This window comes from Gambusia affinis, linkage group LG13 (genome assembly GCF_019740435.1).
Source record: "Gambusia affinis linkage group LG13, SWU_Gaff_1.0, whole genome shotgun sequence".
NCBI classification, from domain to species: domain Eukaryota; kingdom Metazoa; phylum Chordata; class Actinopteri; order Cyprinodontiformes; family Poeciliidae; genus Gambusia; species Gambusia affinis.
In genome coordinates this window covers 15,168,559-15,191,035 of record NC_057880.1, presented here as the reverse complement: position 1 = coordinate 15,191,035, position 22,477 = coordinate 15,168,559, and the positions used below count along the sequence as shown (strand labels likewise).

Here is a 22,477-nt window from a genome sequence, read left to right as displayed (position 1 = left end):
ATTTTAATTTTCGTTGCTAATTTTTATTTTTGAATGTTGTCCTTTATCTTTGTATCACTATAAACCTAATATGATTTAAAAAAAACCATACAACAAGTTTGTCAAATCAACGAATAATCTAAAAACTAGTCGTTTGCTTCAGGAATTGTGGGAATTGAAGTCTTCCCGAGAGGTCAACATGTGGAGTTGTCTATCTACCTAGCCAGAGCCAGTCTGTCGTGGTTGATTTCAGTCATTATGTCGTTTTGTTTTAACTTCGACATTTCAGGGCAAGCAAACGCCTCTCAAGAAGTGGATGGAAATGAAGTGCAAAGCGGAAACAAAGACGATGGCGCTAAATATGTGAGTAATGTTTGTTAATCTTACATTCTTACAGCCTATTTTAGTTGCCCGGGAGAGTAGCAGAAGTCTAATTTGCTGGGAAGATAATGATAGCACTGGGATTAAAGATTATTAAATTGCATTTGAAAACTTATTTCTAATTTTATTCACGACGTACCAGCTAGCATGGAAATAAGACTGTTATACAGCTTTTGTTTTGGTAGTCTGCTTCCACAGTAAAAGCTGTAAATAGAACTTATCCACGGCTCCTGTTTGCCCCTTCTACTGGCGAGTCAGCTACTGCTGTGTTGTTATACGGAATAAATGTTGGAAATCTAAAGAATTATCAAACTTAAAATTTTTTAGGTGAAAATATATTTCTAGAGAAATATATATATATAATTTTTGCTTATTGGTCATTTTGCAGAATAATGTAGTATTTAAAAACATATAAACTTGGAAATTCATTTAATTATTTTATTTTGTTTATGTTTTATTTTTGTTTAGTTTTTTTCATCTTGGCCCAGGCCTTTCCATGGTTAAATTTTCTCCCAGATCATTTGGGTTTGAAATGTGGAGGTCCCAAATTCTATAATGCTTATTGAAATATTTTACCAGACTCATAAATAGAGACAAAAAAATCGATAACAGTCTTCTTTCTGAAGGCGGCTCTTTTGATCGTGGTATTCACTCTCTCTTTAGCCGTCAGGAGCCCACCAAAATAAATGTAGGAGGTTTAAATGGAACAAACTTGAACACCTGGTGTGACCTTAACTATTTTAAATGTGAGTAAATGTGTTGGAGACCTAATGTATTCTTTACCAGAACCTGCTTTTTTACATTTCACACAACATTTAAAAAAATTTTCTTGTGTTATTTATTGTTTAATATCAAATCCTCTAAATTTGTTAGAAAACACACACACATACATCTTCCTTTGGTCTTAAATTGTTTTCTTACATGACTGTGTGTTTCCTAATATTTTAAAATCAGTCAAAAGTGAGGGACAGGATTTAAATTGATGGAAAATATCTATTATTTTTACATCAAATGCTTTTAGCCCTTCTTGACTTCTAAACTGAGGAAGAGAGTATTTATAGGTCCTTTGGCTTTCTTTCCACTTGTAGCTGTCAGTTTACATTGAACCTCTTACTCGTTTCGCATTATTGATGTAGCAAAGTCTTATACATACTTTTTCCATCTTAGTTATTTAGAACATGCTATTTAAATTAAAGCCATTTATCTTAGTAATAGAAAAAAAGACAACAAAAGCTTACAATTTACACATTTTAGTGGAACTGTTTCAGTTTTTGCGCTACAGAAAAAGAAAGTTGTAATGAAATGTCAGCTGTTAACCACTAGAGAGCGTTAGTTAATTTATTTTCCAATAGGAGACCTGTAACAACGAAAGGTTAAAGAGAAAAAAATCAGTTTGCGTTGGTGTTCTGACTGATGGTAGACTGCATGAATCATGATTAGCTGTGCAGACACTAAACTGCTAAGGTATGATGGAAGCTTTTATGTTTTTTTTTATTACCAGAATTGTTCTGTGGCTGTGGGTGTGACCCACATGATATATGTAAATACTGTTTTTAAGTCACGACATGAATCACAAGGCTGATCAGCAATCTCATGTTCAAGTTTAGCAACCAGTCAGCCAGCTCATTATGTCATCATCAGATTGACATAATGATGATGTCAATCTGAAGCCAACGCTTTGTGTTAAAATTACTTTTAACAAAGCCACAAAGCGTTGGCTTTCTTAACTTTCTGTCATAGTGTGCTGCCATGATCTCACAGAGGCTTAACGGGGCAGAGCTTACATGATTACTCAAATCAAAATCTCAATCGGTCTTTTTTTCATGTTCTTTTTAGATTCCTAAAAATTTCCTTTGAATTTCAAACACATTGTCTCTGACTGAAACTCTCGATCAGCTCTTTCATTCCCTAAACCATGCTGCTTTCTGTTGCAGGCAGAAGTTGACGATAATACACCAGCTGGTCCGGTAAAAGAGGCTAAAGAGCACTTTCCTCCATCTGACCCCCAGTTCCTCCTCACTGATGGAGTCTTTGAAACAATTACCATCGGAACCCTTCCTCCTCTACACTTCCTCAACGAAACCGTTTTTGAGAGGACGGCCTCAGAGCGAGAGGACAGGGAGAACATCCTGTCTCGCAGGGAGGAGAAGAACTCTGATCTCATCTCTGGTGTGTACGAGGGCGGCCTGAAGGTGTGGGAGTGCACTTATGACATTCTGGAGATAATGGAAAAAGAGGGAGAAACCTTCAGTGGGAAAACAGTGCTGGATTTGGGTTGTGGAGCGGGACTGTTGGGAATACTGGCCTTGAAGCGAGGAGCCAGGCAGATCCTTTTTCAAGACTATAACAGCACAGTCATCGAACAGCTCACAGTGCCAAATGTAATCCTAAACTGTGAAGAGGATGATGAGGTAGAGGGTGATGGTGAGAAAAAGGGGAAAGGCAAGGGAAAAAAACAAGAAGACGGTTGTGTAGAGAAAGGGAAAGAGGATTTGAACTCTGGCAGCCCCCCTCCTAAGAAAAGAGCAGCAGATCTATCCAAGCACCCATTAATGAGGAAGTGCCTCTTTTACTCTGGGGACTGGAGGACATTTCTTCCTTTGGTCTTAAAGAAAGAACCACAGCCCAAATTTGACATAATATTCACATCAGAAACAATCTACAACACTTGCTACTACCCTGCCCTACATGAAACGCTGCACAAACTGCTGGGACCCAGTGGTCTGGTCTACCTGGCCACCAAATCACACTACTTTGGTGTTGGTGGTGGGCTACATCTGTTTGAGACATTTGTGGAGCAGAGGGGTGTTTTCTCCCTGGATCACCTGTGGGATGGGGCCGAAGGCCTGCAGAGACATGTAGTGGTGCTGCGTTTTAAAAAGCAAAATGAGAGCTGACAAGGAAACGTCAGCTGGTTTTGAAATTATTCATGGACAAACTGTTAAATGAGTGTTTTAGAGATGTACTGATCAGAGACTTTATAGCCAATTTCCAGCCACAGATTTTGTAAAGCTCTGACTGACTGATACAGTTTTCTCTCTGCAGACTATAAAAAATAAAAACTTTTTAAAAACCTCTTTGAATACAATGAAGTCTTTTAAAGTAACACGTTGGATAATGATATTGCAGCCCAATGTTTCAAGGCTGTCTGCATCATGGTACGATTGGTTGTGGCGGAGACGTCTCTCTGCAATAAAAAGAAAAACAACATTCGAACTTCCTGTAGAAGACCAGTTATAGTTTACTAAATTTTTTTTGACAAACTCAGTGTGTAGATGGTTACCAAATTCTTTGAAATTTACCATAGTTTTTTTACAGGGTACAAGTTGGAAGAAAGCTCTGATTTACAATTATGTGCTAGAGTTACTTATTGTAACTTAACAGGAACATGAAGCAGACTTTTCGTTACAAACAGACACCGTGTGGCTACACATACACATATCTTTTTATACAGAGGTTATAAAAAACACTGTTTAAAATTCCAAAAATTTTCCATTGAACTTTTTCCGAGAAATTTACTATAACCATTGTACCATTTAAAATGAGATTTCAGATGAGGCCCAAACAAATTTCCCCAAATCCCAGGGATGACCCATGTAGAATAAGTAAGCTAGCCACCTGACTGAAAGAAGGCTTTTGCTTATACTTACAGAAAAAACAAAACGCCTGTTTCGAAATATTCCCGACAACATGGACAGTCATGGTGTTGTAACTAAAGGAGGGGGATCCGTTTTTCCTATTCTGGTAAACCTGAATATGGGGGAGTTTGGTTTGCATTCTCTTTTCAATAAAAGTCATCAGGTCATTGTAAACACGTTGGTGTAAAATCTTTATGTTATGCTCACGATACCCTGAAACTGGTATTTTTACCGTGAGGAATTTATAGCAGCCCTTGTGAACAATCAATAATTATATTTAGACCAGAAAACATCACACTTTGTATTTAAGAGAGCTTAATTGTAAAACTCAGCCGCGTTTTACAATTAAAACAAAATTCAATGTGCTAAGGTTATGTAGGTAATACTTTAAATTGTCTTTAGCATCGTATTTTAATGCCCAGCATTGCTAGTGCTGTTAGCATTAGTAACTAGAGACATTTGCGTGTATTTCCTGAAGAGTGTAAAATTTCCAAAAATTTGCCAACTATTCCACCAAGTTCCCCTGGCAAGCATAGTTGGGCTTTATAAAAGGATCAATCGGTGTATTTTTGCTGTAATACGTCAGTTTCCTGTTGTTTTGCTGAAATGCTCCCAGCCCCCAAAGTTTGGAAGTATTTGCATGAATGAACAGCCTGCATGCCTCTGCAGAAAATACTTTCCTTCATAGGAGCTTGTTTCTCCTCTTGTGCTTCCTCTGACGACATTTTGAAACATCTTAACCAGTACTGACAAAAACTGCCAGCAAAATCATTTTCCCTCAGTATCAACATCCACGCAGAAGAGTGCTATAAGTGTGACCTGTTTGGGGGCTAGGTGTAGGTAACTTGTAGAAAAACGTATAGAAAAATCTTGAGTTTTAGCTTCCAACTAACAACACCAATAAGAGCCAGTCAAACAGAAAAACTCTGCCCATTCCAGTCACCAGCCGATTTCTCGCTACATCTTTTTTTTTAGAAATATAAAACTTTTTAGATTTTTAATAATAGGAAAAAAACTAAAAAAAAATATCTTCTTGGGTTTCTCTTTTTACTTTTTACTTCCTACAAAGAAATTTGAATATGCCAGGAACTAAAGTGATGTTAAAAAGGTTCCAGGTCTTTAGGTGCATGGGGAAGACAGAAAGGAAATGGGCTCAGTGACCTTTGCAAGTGTTTTCCCCAGTGTTCAAACACCAGCATGAAAGCCCGGCTTGTTTCGGCCATCCAGCACAAAATGTCAATTGCAACTTATCCCCCAGGTCTAGGGACAGGGTTTGAAAGTGGATGCTGGCGTCACGGCGCATCAATAGCGAGGGGATCTTTTTGGGGTTTCTGTACCACCTTTTTTTTCAGGATATATAGCACTAATGGGTCCTGCTCTAGAACAATGAGTCTTGACACGTTTCAGGCATGTATAGGATCCAGGAAATGTGCACAGACACGCAGCCAAGCACGGGGTAAGGAACTACGTGATAGTTTCCCAACTATCTGGAATCCCCTTTTGGTACCGAACAAGGAAATCCAGTGAATAATCTAAGAGGGATTTTTCTGAGGAAGAATAGATCAAGTCCAGACTAGTTGCTTGTACTTAAGGTGGGCAGGTGAGGAGGATGAGGAAATCAGCTTTTTTTTCCCCATTACTGGCTGAACAATAGGACTCTATGAAGAAGTTGCTACATCACTATCATGTTTGACTTTCTCTGAACAGCAAACAAAGTTATAAGAGACCTAGTTTTTCATACAGTTTGGTAGAAATCCATCTGAGTATGTGCATTTTTACATTCATCCCTGCAGCTATTGCTCAAAGAACTGCAGTAATCTTTTGGAAACATTATGTCAGCAGCTCTTACATGACTGTACTGTTAAACACCCACGAGGTTATGAGCAGACTTTCCAGTTCCCTATTGTGTAAATACATTTGTACATTAAATGCCACTCAACAAGTATATCACATAGGGTTGTCCTAGTACAGTTTCTGTTTGCAGAAACTGACCGACAAACTTCCAGTGTGTCCGCTTCGTCATCTACTCTCATCTTGACAGCTGTTCTGTGGCCTGCGGGGGAATTCCTGGTTCCTCGAGTAGACACAGCCTTTCCCCTGCTTACTTTATGGGAACAGGGGGCAGGGCAAGTCAGATGGTTTTCCTCAGAAACTATTATGTGTTGATTCATGGTGAGGGGGCGTGCTGTTCACACCCACTGCTTCCTTCTTACTGGGAAGTGACTGTCAAGCTTACCGTACAGAGGGAGTGTATGAAAAACACAGAGGAGGGAGGTTAGACGGGTGAAGTGAAAGGTCCGTATTTAAGCACATTTGCTGCGAATGTCAGGCACTGTGTTTCATATTTTCTCGGGAGTTGGAGGTCATGGCAGGGAGAGCTGGAAAGGCAGGTGAACAAACAAGGACTCCTGAAGTGTGTGTGTACACATGGAAAAATCCTGGCTTAATGAAGAAGTACTTTTTGATACAGCCAGGATCTGGGAAGATATTCTTCAGGTACGTGGTAAAACATGTTACATTTTGATGTGGCTATTAGTGTAGAGTTTCTATTAAAATAAAACAAACCAAATGCAACACTTTTTGAACACCATCAGGAACTCTTATTGTTTCGTCAATTAATTCTTATTTATTTCTTAATGAATGGATGTTTCTTGTCAAATAGCCGGCCCGCAGAACCGGTTGTCTCCCTGTTCAACTGCCAGGAAGGTGTGCGTTTCCCAAATGTAGCTCAGGTGTGGTTTTCCTCAGAAAGATTTCTGTACTGTTCTGCACCCTCAGAGAGCACAGCCTTTAATACATGAACCGTCAACTATGCGGTAACTTTGAGATTAGCGTTTATCTCAACCGTCTCTATCAATATTGACTCCAGGCCTTGAATGAGGAGTTTTTCAGCTTAGTTCAGAGCAGCCCAGTTAATGTCAAACTCATCTACTTACACTGTGTGTGTCTGTAAAACACTAACCCACAGCAAGTTCCTTTCCTGGCAGTGTAACTGATGATTCATTTCATCTCTTGACCAGAGCACCATGACTCTATCAGATAGTGGACAAACTTTCGTTTTGCGGAGCTTGAGTTTAGCAGAAGTTTGGGGCTTAGCTGAAATGGGGCGTTCCAAACTCCAGAATGGAATCTATTTAATCTGGCCCATACATTGTTTATGCACATTTCAATTTTATGCCTCACATTGATATAAACACATCCTAAACTTTGAAGCTATAACATGTCTATATTTGCTATAAATATTCCAACAATAACTATTAGCTGTGCGAGCCTAAGTTTAGTCACCTCAGTAATCGTCTCTTGCTCAATCTTACCATGGAAGAAGCTGCGTTGATGTTATCATCTCATCCTCGCCCTGCTATTCTTGAGAAATGGTCATGGGCGCCTTGTCATTCTGTTTGTTCAATAACAAGCTTCTACTCCCTTTTTCTTGCTTAACTCAGATGTTATGTTGCAGTTATTTGTATATATACTCTGTAATATTTTTGCTGTGTCTGACTAATAGAGTGGTGATCTAAACAAATTGATACTGAGATGTGAGTTTGTCCAGACAGGTTTGCCCTTTGAGGATCAGGACACCTCTGAGGACGCCGTGCTGATAAGTGCTCCGCTGTGAGAACTGAATTCCATAGATGGTGACATGTAAAGATGTCATCTATGGATCCAGTTCTTTTGGCTTGGTACTGGTTTGTCGAGCACATTGTTTGGAATCCGACAGCAGCTCTCATGATCATCTAAATCAATTAATACTGGTAGGCCTATAAGTGTTGTTCAGTCTATTTTTTTATTTGTGTGTTTGAACTCTAAGTCCAAATTGTTTAAAATCCTGATTTATTTTCCTTGTAGTTAGTTGGAATTGAAGATAATTAATGTTTTTGTTGCATTTCAGAAAAGTGTGTAACATTTGGTTTATATTTAATTTTATTTCTTTTTATTGTATGATGCAACATGTTGCCTCATATGTATTGTTCCTGCTTTTCGTACGGTATTTGGGACTGAATTCTGTATCAAACTATGATTATAATTCGTGACAACAGGTAAAATATGTAAGCAGAAATTACAACTGATTTAATCTGTTGTTTACAAAGTTTTACAAAGTTCATAAAGGACTCTGTAAATACATTGAACTATGAGGTGTTTGTAAATTGAAAATTGCTCTTGTTCGCTGTTTTTACAGATGAAACAATATACACAAAAACTGTTTAAAAACAAGAGCAATGAGAAATGTATGTAGTTTCTGAAATGTATGTAGACTGAAACAGCAAATATCGATCTAGGTCTACTCATAATATCCTCCTGAATCAGAATGCAAGGACTGCCACGTCATGAGATCAAAGCTGAATGTTTTACATCGAAAGGTTATTAATTGTAGTTTCACCTTATTATTCACTTCCACCCACAGAAGTTAGGCCTGCTCTTACGAAATGAGTGGTTGTTACAGTTTCAGCTGTTGCCATTTACTACACAGTGCTCCTCTCAGGGCATTTGACTTATAGAACTTGTGACCTTTTTGTTTAATCGTGTGTACATCACTGCAAACTTACACAATTCTCTACCATTCTGATCAGAGTTTGAACAAAATAAGAGGTGGAGACAGTGACTGTGAATACTGTTTATTTCATACAGATCGAGCTACGTTGTAGACGGACGTCAGCCATGGGGGTTGTACTCTGTGTTTGAATACCCTATTTATCATGTCGCATAGGAAATGTGGTTTCTCTTGTACCACTGCATGCATGCATAATCAGTGCACAATGGAAAAACCAAATTCATTCTTAAACAACCTGTATAGAATTAACATAGTTAGGGTTTAATTTTGGATTTATTCAAGTTTCATTTTAACAATTAGATGGTAGTAACTCAACTAATCTTTATTGGTGCAGCACTTTTCATGCAAAGTCTGACCCATGTTTCTTTTACACAAAGATTAATTGATATCGTCAGATGTAAAAGATTCTGTGAAACACGTACACCACAATCAACTCTGATCAAGGAAGGAAGGGTGAAATAACTTCTTCAACTTATGTGTGTGTTAATTTTATCAATGTGACTTGAGATTTTTTAAATAAAATATTTTAAAGAAAAAAAAATCTATTTCCTTCTTGTCTTTACTTATCCTAAATAAAACGATGTCCTGTCTGAGTACAGAAAAATACTTTACGTAGATCTGCACTTTCACAACATGTGTCCTAATCATTCTGATACTATTTAAAGTGAATATGCAAACCTTATGTTGACCCAAGATTTTTTGTTTGTTTTTTTCATATATGCATGGCATCATTACTATGTGACGATCTTTATCACCTAAAGAATAAACCAGGACAATTTGCAGTTATACTAGATTCAAAATTGAATATAAATTGGATATATAATACTTTTGATAATATAAAAATATAAACGCTATAATAATGCATCACTTTAAAAAGCCAAATGGCATATTTCATTTTTTATTGACAAAATGTGATATATTCTTAACTATTAATCATTTAAATCGTTTACAATTGTCATCATATTGTTAGTTATGACATCAGTGTACATATATATATATATATATATATATATATATATATATATATATATATATATATATATATATATATATATATATATATATATATATATATATATATATGTATATACAGTACTATTCTACAATGTTAGAATATATTTACAGTAGTAATCAATAATTATACTTTCTCATTAAGGCCACATTTCTGTAAAAATGTATTTTTCTTGGTCTAATCTTAAACTATAATTTTTATTAACTCTAAAAAAAAATAAACAAATAAAGGCTTGAAAATGCCATTAAGCATAGTTAATGCGTTTCAATTCGTTTGAATTGAGTTACTTCATATTAACCCTCCTGTTACGTTAGTTCCTAGGGTACAGCAAAAATGTTTATGAGTCAGTTTGACCCGGAGAGTGTTTCCAGTAGTGTCAGAAACCAAAAAATTCCTCCAAAACATTTTTGGAGGAATTATTAACTCCAATACTAGTCATTTCAATCAATGTTTGTGCAATGATGCTTTTTTATTTCTCTGAAGTTAAGGATCAATGACGACAACCTACTCATTTACTCATTTGGACATAAAAAAAATTGAATTTACATTTTTAATGTTCACTGATAAAAACCTAGACACAAAACAACAATAATTTCCTTAAAATAAATCTTTGGTAATTTTTTTTATATTACACCTTTTTTTCTTTTTTTCTTTTTCAATGGGTGATCTTTATAATTGAACTTGAGACACACATACTGTTCAGGGTCAAATTGACCCAATGATCAAAATCAAGATAAATGAGTCATGCAGAGAGTATTTTCGTTTTCCTCCACTTCTTGAGTGTCCACTCAGTGTTGGTGGAGTTTGTCCACGGGAACAGAAAAGATTCCGGTCAAAGATTGTATGAACACCTGCAATATGGCTCCTGGCTGCAAGAAAACATATAGAATTGGACATTTTTGAATCATTTTTTGCACTTTAAGTTGACTGCCGGGTCAAATTGACCCGAACAGTATCAATGTAAAATGTAGACCCAGGGGTTGGTGCACATGTGTAAAATGAATAAATTTTCAATTTATATGTAGAGTGCGCCTATTAAGATAAATAGAAAAAGTTTCAAGCAAAAAAAAATATTTCCAACTATTTTTTTTTTTTAAAGTTTAAACTTTAAAACGGGTCAATTTGACCCGGAACATAACAGGAGGGTTAAATAATATTCCGAACACGACTGCTTCTTTTTATTTCCTATAATATAATTATACATAATTATTAATCATTTTAATCATATTACAACGTAATATTATTTTCCTTGCAAATACCTTTAATTAATGTTTAATTTGAATTTCCAAAAGGGAAGTTGTTTCTTTTTTACAATTAATAAATAGGGCTTAATATACTTTATGAAAAGTTCGACCGCCACGAATTACAACGACCAGTTTCCGGAGAAGCTTCGACACGTTCAATGCCCAACCCACCGTCCCAATCCTGCTACTGGATACGCCCACTCACAACGAATCAGTCAATCATAATCATCCATTAATCCTATACTCCATATTTATTGGTTAAAACTCCCCGTCAGTATTATGACGTAGATCTCCTTGTCCAACCAATTGTTAGAGCTTTTTTTGTGTAGAAGGAGCAACAAGAGTTTAGCAAAGAGGTCGACCTATTGTTTCTGGGACCTTTATGGTGTAGTTTTGACTACTTTTGTTCATCGGGGAGAACCGATACAAACTCCATACACTTTGGTTTTACCTTAAGAGAACAACCCGGTTTATTCGAGGCCGTAGTATGGATGAAATACGGCCTAACAGTGGTGCGCAAGCCCACGGGCTGGTGCCACTGTTTCCTCCCGGACTGCAGGCTATATATGGGGAATGTCGGCGACTTTACCCCGATCAGGCCAACCCGCTGCAAGTTACTGCCATTGTTAAATATTGGTAGGTAACACGATATGCTGTAGCTGGTCTGAGTTATAGTCATAAGTTGATATTCTAGCAAATAGTAGAAAAAGTTTGTGTATCAAAGGCTAAGAAATATCATTAAGTTAGCTTAGCGCACAATGCTAACGTTTACAGTTAAGCTAACAAACATCCAGGAATATCCTTTGAAAACAAGTTCAAAACGACACAAACTTGGTATAAACACTACACATGAAACCAATCTTAATCCTAGTTATAGTTTCATATTGTGGTTTAAAGCGTTCAGAAAGAAGAAATCGGCTGTTGTAGAAGCTCGGTCCACTGACAACAAAAAGAAAATTTTACATGGTCAGTGGTTTTCCTTTCCCAGGCTTGGTGGACCAGACCCCTTAGACTACATCAGCATGTATAGGAACATGGGATGTGCGGCTCAGGACGTCCAGGAACACTGGCACTATGTAAGCTTTGGACTCAGTGACCTGTATGGAGATAATCGGGTCCACGAGTAAGTTAATTTTTTGTCATTTTTCTACATTTGACATAATTGATATCTATTAATTAATTAATTTTTACTAATGCATTTTGTGTGTGTGTGTGGGGGGGGGGAACCACACATAATTACAGGTTAACACTTTACATGATAACCACCTATTGTAATGGCAGTTTATTGATTTTGACATGCATTGTGACTTTAGCAATCCCTTGCACTTAAGATTAAACAAACATGCAGTTACTGTTGTTGTTCTTAGGCCACTTTTCTTTTCTTCCAGATTTACAGGAACGGACGGGCCCAGCGGATTTGGGTTTGAACTTACCTTCAGGCTCAAGAGAGAGGCAGGAGAGACAGCACCTCCAACGTGGCCTGCAGAACTCATGCAAGGCTTGGCTCGCTATGTCTTCCAGTCAGGTAAGATTTAGAAATCTTACAAAATGGTGTTGATGAAGAGTACAATGGAAAAAAAAAAGTTCCCGCAGTTTTAAAGTAATCAACAATATCTTCTGGACTTTTATTTGTTTTTGTTTGCTCAGCCATTATTAGACTCACTGGATAATTTTTATTTTAGAACTGCTTCCATATGCATGTTTCTAGCTTTTGTGAGATATTATGTCTTAAAATATGTTCGACTGATATATTTCAATGTGCCTGGATGGAAGAGTCATTAGCACCTCAGATTCCCAGGAAGTCTTGTTGCCTGTGCTCCCCCCTCCCCCCTCCCCCGTGCCTTTGATATAATATTATATAATATAATATTTGAGGTCATTTTTTTTTTAGATTCTTAATGTCCAAAAATGTAATTTATCGACCAGAGAGAAGTTAAATAAAATCTTGGAGAAAGAGAGGACATCTGAGGTTCTTTGCGTTGCTTTCCAGCTGGGGTCAATTTGCTTGTGGGTGGGCCCTTAAGTTAACTGAATGCTGATTCTTGGCCATCTTCTCTCCCTTGGTTTTCTTTCCACTCTAGACAGGGTGTTTATTACCTCCCAAGTAGACAGATTCAGTCAGATGGAAATCCATTTTTAATGCGTTTCATTCCACATCTGGACCCCAGTTTCATCCCTGTTTTCACTTCTTTTTGTTCTTTTTCTCTCACTTTTCTTCTATTGTTGCTCTTTCTTTATCACCTTAGGGAAATTAAGAATAGAGATGAGTGCAATTCTCATTTTATGAAACATATGTTCTCTTTTTTATGTTTCTGTAGAAAACACATTTTGTAGCGGGGATCACGTGTCATGGCACAGTCCACTGGATAACAGCGAGTCTCGCATTCAGCACATGTTGCTTACTGAAGACCCACAGATACACCCCATCCAGACTCCGTTTGGTACCGTCAGCTTTCTCCAGGTGGGTTTCAGTACCTCACATGAATAAACAACTTCACTATACATACAGCGTTAGCCTTGAGAAGAGGCTGGGGAGTCGTAATTAATTAGGAGATTGGATGAGTTCCTTTCAATGCTTTCAAACGTTGGCTGCCGTTCCTTTTATCCGACAGAAGAAAAAGTAGCACTTAGTTTGAGAAGCACAAGGTTCCGGAATCCAGACAGAGTTGAAATCCAGCAGATTTAACCTCCGTAGCTCCCAATGACACAAAGAAATACATTAAAGAGTCTGTGTAGATGCACAGTTCAAATTGCTTTTTTTACCTGAAATCAGGTGCATCAAGTCTGATAAATAAAAGGGGAAGAAAACGATAAGCAGAAACATGAGTTCCTACAACACTTTATGAAATTCTGCGCTCTCTATAGATTGTGGGCGTGTGTGCAGAAGAGCTGCAGGCGTCCCAGCAGTGGAATGGACAGGGCATCCTGGAGCTGATGCGTGGAATCCAAGTGTAAGTAAAACTGTTGAAGCGGAAAAAATCCCAGGCATTACCCTGATTTATTGCATAGCTTTTTGTCTAGTTTATAGAATTTAATGCAGTTTGCTTATGTTTGCTTTAAATTAGAACAAATTCTTGAAAACAGCACTATCAGCTCTTAGGATTATGGATGTTGGAATCAAAAGTTTGAACAGTTTCTGGAAATAAATATTCAGACTTTGTTTTCTTTTTTTTTTTAAATATGTTTGAATAATACTTTTGAGGCTGAAATTTAAAATTAACTGCAGCTGCTGAAAGCAAGGAGTTTTGTTTGCATGTCTTATTGATGTGCAAAAGCAATCTGTTCAGCTGTTGAATTAATATTGAAAGGAGGCTTGAAATAACTGCTACAGGACATTTGGCAGTAGATATTTAAGTCTGTGGATTGTTGGGTGGGGTGTCTTGGGACTGAACTTGCTTCCTGCAGATTAAATGTGACCTCATTATATTGGAAGATCTGGGAAGTGTGCTGCATGCACACTTCATGGGAATCTGGAACTCTTTGTAGTGTTGTCCGACTTCTTCCTAAGCAGTTTTTGGGGCTGCAAAAAGTATTTTACGCCAGATGCTGTTAAAGGAATATCAAAATATAAGATGTAGGTTTTATTCTAAAGAACCTGAGAAACATTAGTTGCTGCACTGTTCAGGTTAATAATTTGTTGCTACATTATTAATTAATAAAAAGACATTAGTCCCTTTTAAACGTAAATTCAACCTATTTGCAGCTGGGTGTGTGTTTGGTATGCCTTAAATTCATTTTTGTGCTACAGTTTTAAGTTCCTGTATCAATAAATTAGACCTTTAAATATTTAATCTGAACTTTAACATTTACCTAGAGAAGTAGGCGTGTGTGGGCGTTAATTTATCTCATAACTGTTCAGATGAATCTGACGCATTGTGTTGGTAGATAATTTGAGTGTCATAGCCCAACAAAAATAACTGCTGCATTGCTAATGAGTTAAACTATGATCTGATGCCAATTTAATGTTCTGATTCATAACTGAAAAGGTTAAAGTTGAAAGACAGAGAAGCTCTTCTTTCAGTAACGTGGGTGTTGATGAGTCAAAACGAAGGACTGTGTTGGTAATGAAACACTTTGAATGTAGTGAGTGCCAATGTGAGCTCATTTTGTGAGGGGATGGATAAAAATCATCTGGCTCTGCAAAACAGTAACCAAACAGCTGGACAAATTCACAGTTCTGAGTAAAAAGAAAAAAAAAAGTATTTATTGTGTTATGAGTTCTCTTTTGTCAAATGATAGTTTTGCTCAGATCAGCTCCTGTTAAATGAAGTTTGTATTGAAAAGCAATCCATATCACTTACACTTCTAGTGTGTTGTGAGGTGGGAGTGCAAACTTTGGTCATTTGATAAATTTCGAGTTTAACTTGAGGTTAATATTGATTGTCTGGTTTACAGGGCTGGCGGCCCCTGGCTCATCACTGACATGAGGAGAGGAGAAACCATTTTTGAAATTGATCCACATTTACAAGTAAGGTTTCATTCAAATCCGCACACATACAGTTGCTCCTGCATTTTGCTTTTAGTGGAAGGTTAAAAAAATTATGAATGCAAAAATTAATTGAGAGTAGCTTAAGGAATTGTTTGGACATTACTACGTGCATATTGATTTGATTAGAATATCATCAAAAAGTTCGTTTATTTCCACTATCTAATTCAAAAAGTCAAACGTTCATGTCACATTGAGCGATACGCTGCAAGCCGCATTGAGGTCAGTTAATCTTTAGTATTTCTAGTTGCATCTAAATGAAAAAGACATTTTCAGAAAATTTGAGTGTTACAAAAAAACAACACATATTGTTATGTTAAACATAACAAATGTTTAATTCTGAAAATCCTATAGCCTCTGTAATCATGGTGAAACTGCTGAGCCATGTTTACATAAGATTTCTTGATTGGATTAAAATCTATTCAGATTAAAAATTAAAAATGGATCGCTCATATGGGCACACAATTAATTAATCCTATCAGGAGTTGACTCCTGCTCTCATTTCCAAAGGTATCAAAGACAGACTTTATTCTGAATGAAAGCAGTGACATGCTCAGAGTTGTAAAATTTCCCTAAAAAAAAAAAAGGCGGAAGAAGTTGTCCTTCAGTCTGTGCTAAACATGAAACATGAAACACAAGTGTTTTCAGAATGGTCCCATCAGGTTCTAATAACGCCTGAGAAGTTACCACACTCTTTAATTAAGCCTCCCACTCTTTCAGAGAGGTCGGACTGACCCCTCGAGCGCCTTTATGAGCTATTTTTTTATTTTTTATTTTCCTGTGGGTTTGGGAACTGACCCGTCACATTCCCGTCAGCTGCTGTAGAACCTGCCTTGCTCTTCTCGAGCGCGGAGCTTGGATGGTTAAGCTACAGGCTAAGCAGTATAGTGTTGATGTTCCTGCATTACAGGATGAGATATCAGCAGACCAGTTTTACTTCCCTGACATATCACACACATGCACAGTCAGGTCCGTTTGTCACATTCATAATTACAATTGTTCACATGTTTAGTTTATCAGTTGGCATGAACCACCCCTCTGGACCAATACCGATCTGTGTGTAATGAACCCAGATAATGAGCTACACTTCCTGAATAAAATCAATCTAACTTTTTGATTATATATATATTTTTTATTTATTGATATGCACTTCTGAAATGTTTGGCCCGTGTGAGTTTCATCTAAGCTAGTGTTAATGTTTGCCTATGTCTGTTGCACATCCAAGCAGGAGAGAGTGGACCAGGGTATTGAAACCGAGGGCTCTAACCTGAGCGGCGTGAGTGCCAAGTGTGTGTGGGATGACCTGAGCCGACCCCCAGACGACGACGAGGAGGACAGCCGATCCATCTGCATCGGGTCGCAGCCTCGCCGGCTCTCAAACAAAGGTACGACATCTAAAGACTACAGGAGCAAATCTAAAACACTGAGGTGGGAAGCTGCTTTCAGTAGCTCATAGCTCTTCTTTTTTTATTCCACTCAACAGACACAGAACAGATCAGAGAGACCCTGAGAAAAGGACTGGAGTTTAACAGCAAGGCGGCCTTACCACCCATCAGCAGCCAGAAACAAAACCACGACAGAGCTCAGTGAGTTCTCCTCCCACACACCAACACACTTCCATGGGCTCTGCTCAGCTCAGTGGGCCCCAGAGAGAGAGATGCCTCCTTCATGCGCAGTGACTCAGAACCCCGCTGACATCTGAGCTGATATCACCATTGTTTCCAAGATACCGGCATATTACGTTGGCTTGTCTCTGTTCATTTCCTCCGTTCTCTAGAACTGGGTTTCTGCTGCAGAGTGGGTTCCATGACAGGAATTGTGAGGCAATCTGTCTACATTCCCATGTGCTGACAAAGCCCTGCCATTTCCTACACTTTTTCCCGCCTGACCTACAGTTTTTCCACAGTTTCATCAAGAAACTTGTCACCTTAGGGACTCCCACTTACAATTTATCTTGTTTTTTGTTTTTGTTTTGTTTTTGTTTGTTTTTTTCAGAAGTCGGAAGGACAGTTTGGAGAGTGAAAGCTCAGCAGCCATCGTTCCTCATGAGTTGGTCCGAACTCGCCAGCTGGAGAGCGTCCATCTGAAATTCAACCAGGAGTCTGGCACGCTGCTGCCCCTCTGTCTGCGGTACGGCCGAAACGCCACCACTCACACACTTAATTCACCGTTTTTGTAGAAATGTAGAAAAAATGGGTCAAAGGTTCGTTTCAGGATAAGGAAATATTGTGAGAAGATAATAGATAACATCAATTTAAATTGAGCAAAGGTGCAGTTGTGCCTAGTTGCCTTTATTTTTTTCTTTTTGTAAATCAAAATATATTTTTTTTTTTGTTGACAAATTGGTATAGATGTATTGGAAAGAGTGTTCATAAACCATTCTTTTCTCTCTGTAGGACTCTTTCTTAATACTAGAGGGACCAGAGATTAGTGTTAGAGAGAGCAGCCAGTTTAAAGTGTGCCAATACAAAAACAGTGCTGTCTTTTTAAAACGACTTCCTAAATTGAAGTTGTATGTCACTGTCTAGACACACAACTAATATGTCATCCGTGAGCCGAGAGAAGATTTCCAGCACAAATCAAGAACTTACGTTTAGACAGGATTGCTGAAAACTGATTAGACACTTTAAAAATTGCAACTAGAGGGACTTGACTCCTTAAAAACTGTGAAATCACCCTTTAGTTGAGCCTTATAATTGGAAGATTCAGAGCACATAACCAACTTCAGCATTGTGTTTATGTACAGCTTTTGCACATATTTTAAATGTAATCTAACCTTTAAATATTTATTCAAACACCTTCTAGTAAGTATGTTACTAATAATTCATAAACTCCTGGTGACAGAGTTAGTGACTTTAACTTTTAATCTTAATCTTAGGAGCTTCAGCTGATCAACATTTTATGACTACGTCTTAAATAATCAAAATCAATCAGTTTCTGTCATTTAAGGTCGGGCATCATGGCTAAAAGTTAAAAGGCTTTCTGTCTTTGAACATGGCAGGATTGTTGAGCTGCACAAGCAGCTCTCAGAGTGACTTCACTGCAGTGTTGGAGCACAGTCAGGCAGTCATTTTAAATGTTTTTAAAAAATCCCATGGCTTCAGGAACAAAAATTGGTTGAGCCAAAACAGTGTGGCTCCCACTGATGCCTACTGCAGGCCAATAAACATCTGAGAAAGAAGGGCGCAGACCTCAAAGAACAAAAACTGTCTCAAAAGGCCACATTTCCAAATGCTTGAGGCACCATCACCCAACAGAGCACCAAATATGGGACGTTTACATGTGGATAAAACCTGATGCAGATGGTCCTGAGGGCTTCCAGCTTTACTGGCATGAGAAGTTCCCACTTTTAAAGTTAGCTTAAAAAGTTTTCTGTCTTAAGGAAACCCAGCAGATTACATAATGTCCCTTAGATCATCTAAAGTCACATCATCATAATTCCACTTAAAGTAGTTTTGGGATGGTGGTTTACAAAAACATACATCAGGCCAGGGTTTTCCTTTATGATGCTACTAGAAGCTGTGGCCAATGTTCTCAGTGCAAAACTGGAAATTATCATTATAATATTATTTTTTTACTTTTAATAAAATGTGTCCAATGTGTACTTTTTCCCAACAGTACCTGTAGCACAGCTGCTTAAAAAAAAAAAGCAATCAATCGCCGTCTTCATCTTCCTCCTGCACACTAAAACCAGTAGTCGTCATTTTCAGTCACAATTGAACAGCCTCACACACACTTCCTCAGCCTCTCTTTCGTTGTCACTCTCGATGTCAATTTTGTCTCAAGGCAAATCCACTTTTGATCTCGTGGCATTCTCTTCATCACGCAGCAGTTCAGCCTTTTGAAAGTGAGTGGTAAAAATCCACGTATCATAACCGTACAGGCTTATAATCCTCAAATGACAGTTTATTAGCCTGACACTAAGGCAACAAAGTAAGTTTTTTGCAGTTCCAGTATTGATATTGCGATGATAACTGCTATGTTGCTCCACTTAAAAATTAAATAAAACAGAACAGCTTCTCTGTGGAACGATGTGATACTTTGACTCTTTGCTTTGACGTGTTTGTACTAACCAGTCAAAGCAACTGTTCCCTTCAGCTTTATGGCCGTCTGTTCAGCTAGAGCAGCTGAACACACAAGGTAGAGCTCTCCTGAAATGCAGCCGTAAACAGACTGTTGACTTGGTGCTGCTCTCATCTTTCCACTTCTCCGATCTCCATCATCTCGCCACACACTTCCAGTGATGTATTCACTCTACATTTAGGTTCAAACTCAGGTCAAATGGAAGCTTGCTAGAGCTTTTTACCACTGAAAATGGTTTAGATTTGCTATTCTCGTCCCAAAAAATTTATTATCTCAATTTTAGTAATAAACACATCAACATTTGCCATGCTTGGTATGGTTTTAAATTTCTGCTTTTGATGTTGTCTCACTATAAATGATTTAGGAAGCAAAAGCAAAATACCGTATTTTTCGGAATAGAAGACGCACCGGATTATAAGGTGCATAAAGCGAAACAAAATACGGTAGTCGGATAAGTCAGACTTTATTCAAATCATTAACAATAACTGTCAGTGTTGCACAAAAAAGTACACTCACTTTTTCAACCATTCATCTTCTACAAATCCATCAAATTCCTCGCCTTCGGTGTTGGAATTTAACAGTTGGGCGATAGCGGCATCAAGCAAGCCCGGATCCCTCTCATTGTCATCCGATTCAGTCTCATTGCTGTTCCTTGGCTGTTCATTGTGAAAGCTCGGACGACAGTTGAGAAGTAGTTCGCCACCCCAAAATAAATCTGCCTAGACAGCATAGAAAGCTGACTCCACAAGGTTTCTGACCAGCAGCGATTATGCTTCGACAATCAAGGGGAGTGACAAAGTAAAACATACGGTACACTGTTCATACATAAGGCGCACTGGAATATAAGGAGCATTGCCGATTTGTTTTGCAACTATAGGGATTTTGTGTGCCTTATAGTCCAAAACATAGGGTAATTGTTTTTCACTTCCATAGTATTTCTTTTATGAGATTTGACTTGAAAACTGAATAAAATAGTGATTACTAAAAGCTGGCAACAGGAACTGTTATGAAGGTTACAATATTCAGCAGTCTGCGTGTAAAAATGCTGTAGTCAGAGGGAGAGAGGAAGATAATGAAAAAGTTGTATTTCACTTATTTTTTTTATCTTGAAGACCTGAAACTGAAATTAATTAAGTCAGAACTTGCAGAAATCCTGCTACTTGTCCGGGTCAGATGAAGCTGTGTGTAATCGGATGAACTAAAGGATTCATGCTGTTTTGCATTTGATTGTGTGCAGGGGCAGGTTACTCCACGGGAGACACTTCACGTATAAAAGCATCAACGGAGACACGGCCATCACGTTTGTCTCTACTGGAGTAGAAGGAGCTTTTGCCACTGAAGAGCATCCCTATGCGGCGCATGGGCCCTGGCTTCAGGTATGCACATAGACAGGCTGAGTTGTTTTGTGCGATTTGTTTACACTCAAAGCATTTAACTGGTGTTTGTCCTTTGCCCACATAGATATTGCTGACTGAAGAATTTGTTGAGCAGATGCTGGGGGATTTACACGAGCTCGGCTCTCGTGATGAGGTAAATGACATAAAAAAATAAAAAAAAACTTTGTGCTTCATGTTTTACTTTCAGTTTGCTTAGCTGTCTCACCTCTATTGTCCTTTTCCTTTTGTTCAGTCAAAATTACCCAAGGAATACAGCTGGCCAGAGAAGAAGCTGAAGATCTCCATCCTGCCAGACTCCGTGTTTGATAACCCATTGCAATGAGGCAGAGAAAATGCAGACAAATGTTTTTGCAATAGCATCGCTCCCAGAACGTGCGGCAAATCGAGCAGGAAAAAAAAAAAAAAGTAGAAATATACTGTCATCCACAGAGGACTGCTTTGCTCCGGAGGACGATCCTGGGGATCAGCCACACATTTCTGACTGTTACTGTGTTCTCAGACTAGGCCCATTGTTCACCACTTCTCTCTGAGGCGCAGGTTCCTTGAGGTTATCAACCCAGCCTCAAACCAGCTTGTTCAGATGGTTGTTCTGTGAGAACTTTGCTGCGAGGCAAACGGGATGCTTGTATTGCTCAAACAAAACAAAACAAAACAAAAAACTAAAATATACATCACTGACACGGCATCCTTGATTATCAGACTGTCTGAAGCAATAACTGGGTTGCATTTTATGAAACACTACTATTTATTCAAGTGGCCTTAGAAAAGGGACTTAAAATGGCAAACCAGTTTATCAGTCTTGTTTTCAGTTACTCCTTTTTTTTTTGTATAGTATTTACAAATGCTGGACATTTTTCTTTTATTGTGTTTGTGTTCACACCAAAGTTTGTGGCTGCCAGTACCGTCTGTGTCTCAAATCTTTCAATAGCATTGCCTTAGCAAGCCACAGAGCTTTGGTTACCCACGCTGCTGTTGTAGCTCCCTCTTTGCCAAGAGCCTTACCCCACGAAGTGTTACATGTAACATTTATTTTCCTCATGCAACCAGGTGAGTTTTAAAGTTGAAATGCATTAGGTGTTCAGGAAATGTCAAAGAAAAGATATCAGTCTTCCAGAATCTTAACACGGGACCTCCTCAGTGCCTTGAGCTACAAGCTATTTTCCGTTTACATACAGCACCTGATTGTTTAAAAAACACATTGTTTCATAATTAAAAGAAGAAAAAAAACCTGGTTAAGCTGCCAACCATCCTATTTCATTCCCCATCAACACGAAATGTAAAATCCGAATATTTTGGTGTTGTCTTAACTGTAAAAGTACTCTCATGCAGCATGTGATGGCATATTTATGTTTTTTTATCATTCATAATGAAAGAAAAGTTTAGATGCTGAATTTCCTTTTTTGTTTTATGAGTCAACCGGCTGGCTGTAATCCTAAGTGCATTAAAGAGTGTAGCTATTGCACAAATAAATCAGGATCACTGATTGAAAAGCGCTGTGAATCTCGGTTCTTGTGAGCGGTTGGATGTGTGTGTTTCTGAAGGCTTATGCTGGACACAGTGTTGTCACTGTTCAACAGTTTATGAATAACAATCCTAAGTATGCAAAAAAATAAATATATATATATTTATATATATATATAAAAGTGGGTTGGTAGTAATTTAATTATGAAGGATTAGTAGTGACAGAAGATGTGGAGAATATTAATGA

The 22,477-nt window shown here is 38.0% G+C and overlaps 2 protein-coding genes across 3 annotated transcripts; both read left to right on the top strand.

Annotated features, from left to right (window-relative positions):
- The first annotated feature begins 156 nt into the window (after positions 1-156).
- On the top strand, positions 157-3,435 carry mettl18 (methyltransferase like 18). The gene is made up of 2 exons (XM_044135792.1): positions 157-342; positions 2,295-3,435. Exons 1-2 carry the CDS (start codon positions 238-240, stop codon positions 3,255-3,257), a joined length of 1,068 nt encoding a protein of 355 aa, XP_043991727.1. The 5' UTR covers positions 157-237; the 3' UTR covers positions 3,258-3,435.
- Positions 3,436-11,081: 7,646 nt separating this feature from the next.
- Positions 11,082-22,259, top strand: sufu (suppressor of fused homolog (Drosophila)). 2 transcript variants are annotated; one of them, XM_044135790.1, is made up of 12 exons: positions 11,082-11,439; positions 11,792-11,926; positions 12,192-12,328; positions 13,122-13,264; positions 13,669-13,754; positions 15,199-15,271; positions 16,518-16,674; positions 16,773-16,875; positions 17,285-17,419; positions 20,610-20,748; positions 20,834-20,902; positions 21,002-22,259. In XM_044135790.1, exons 1-12 carry the CDS (start codon positions 11,291-11,293, stop codon positions 21,089-21,091), a joined length of 1,416 nt encoding a protein of 471 aa, XP_043991725.1. In that variant the 5' UTR covers positions 11,082-11,290; the 3' UTR covers positions 21,092-22,259. The 2 variants fall into 2 exon arrangements, with proteins under 2 accessions (XP_043991725.1, XP_043991724.1); XM_044135789.1 differs by having other exon boundaries at positions 11,083-11,439; positions 16,515-16,674.
- The last annotated feature ends 218 nt before the right edge of the window (positions 22,260-22,477 follow it).

Bases quoted from the DNA above. Each gene is read 5' to 3' on its own strand.
- mettl18 (XM_044135792.1), top strand. From the start codon at position 238: ATGTCGTTTTGTTTTAACTTCGACATTTCAGGGCAAGCAAACGCCTCT. The intron at 343-2,294 runs GTGAGTAATGTT...TTTCTGTTGCAG, and splicing joins AAGACGATGGCGCTAAATAT to GCAGAAGTTGACGATAATAC.
- sufu (XM_044135789.1), top strand. From the start codon at position 11,291: ATGGATGAAATACGGCCTAACAGTGGTGCGCAAGCCCACGGGCTGGTG. The intron at 11,440-11,791 runs GTAGGTAACACG...TTCCTTTCCCAG, and splicing joins ACTGCCATTGTTAAATATTG to GCTTGGTGGACCAGACCCCT. The intron at 20,903-21,001 runs GTAAATGACATA...CCTTTTGTTCAG, and splicing joins AGCTCGGCTCTCGTGATGAG to TCAAAATTACCCAAGGAATA.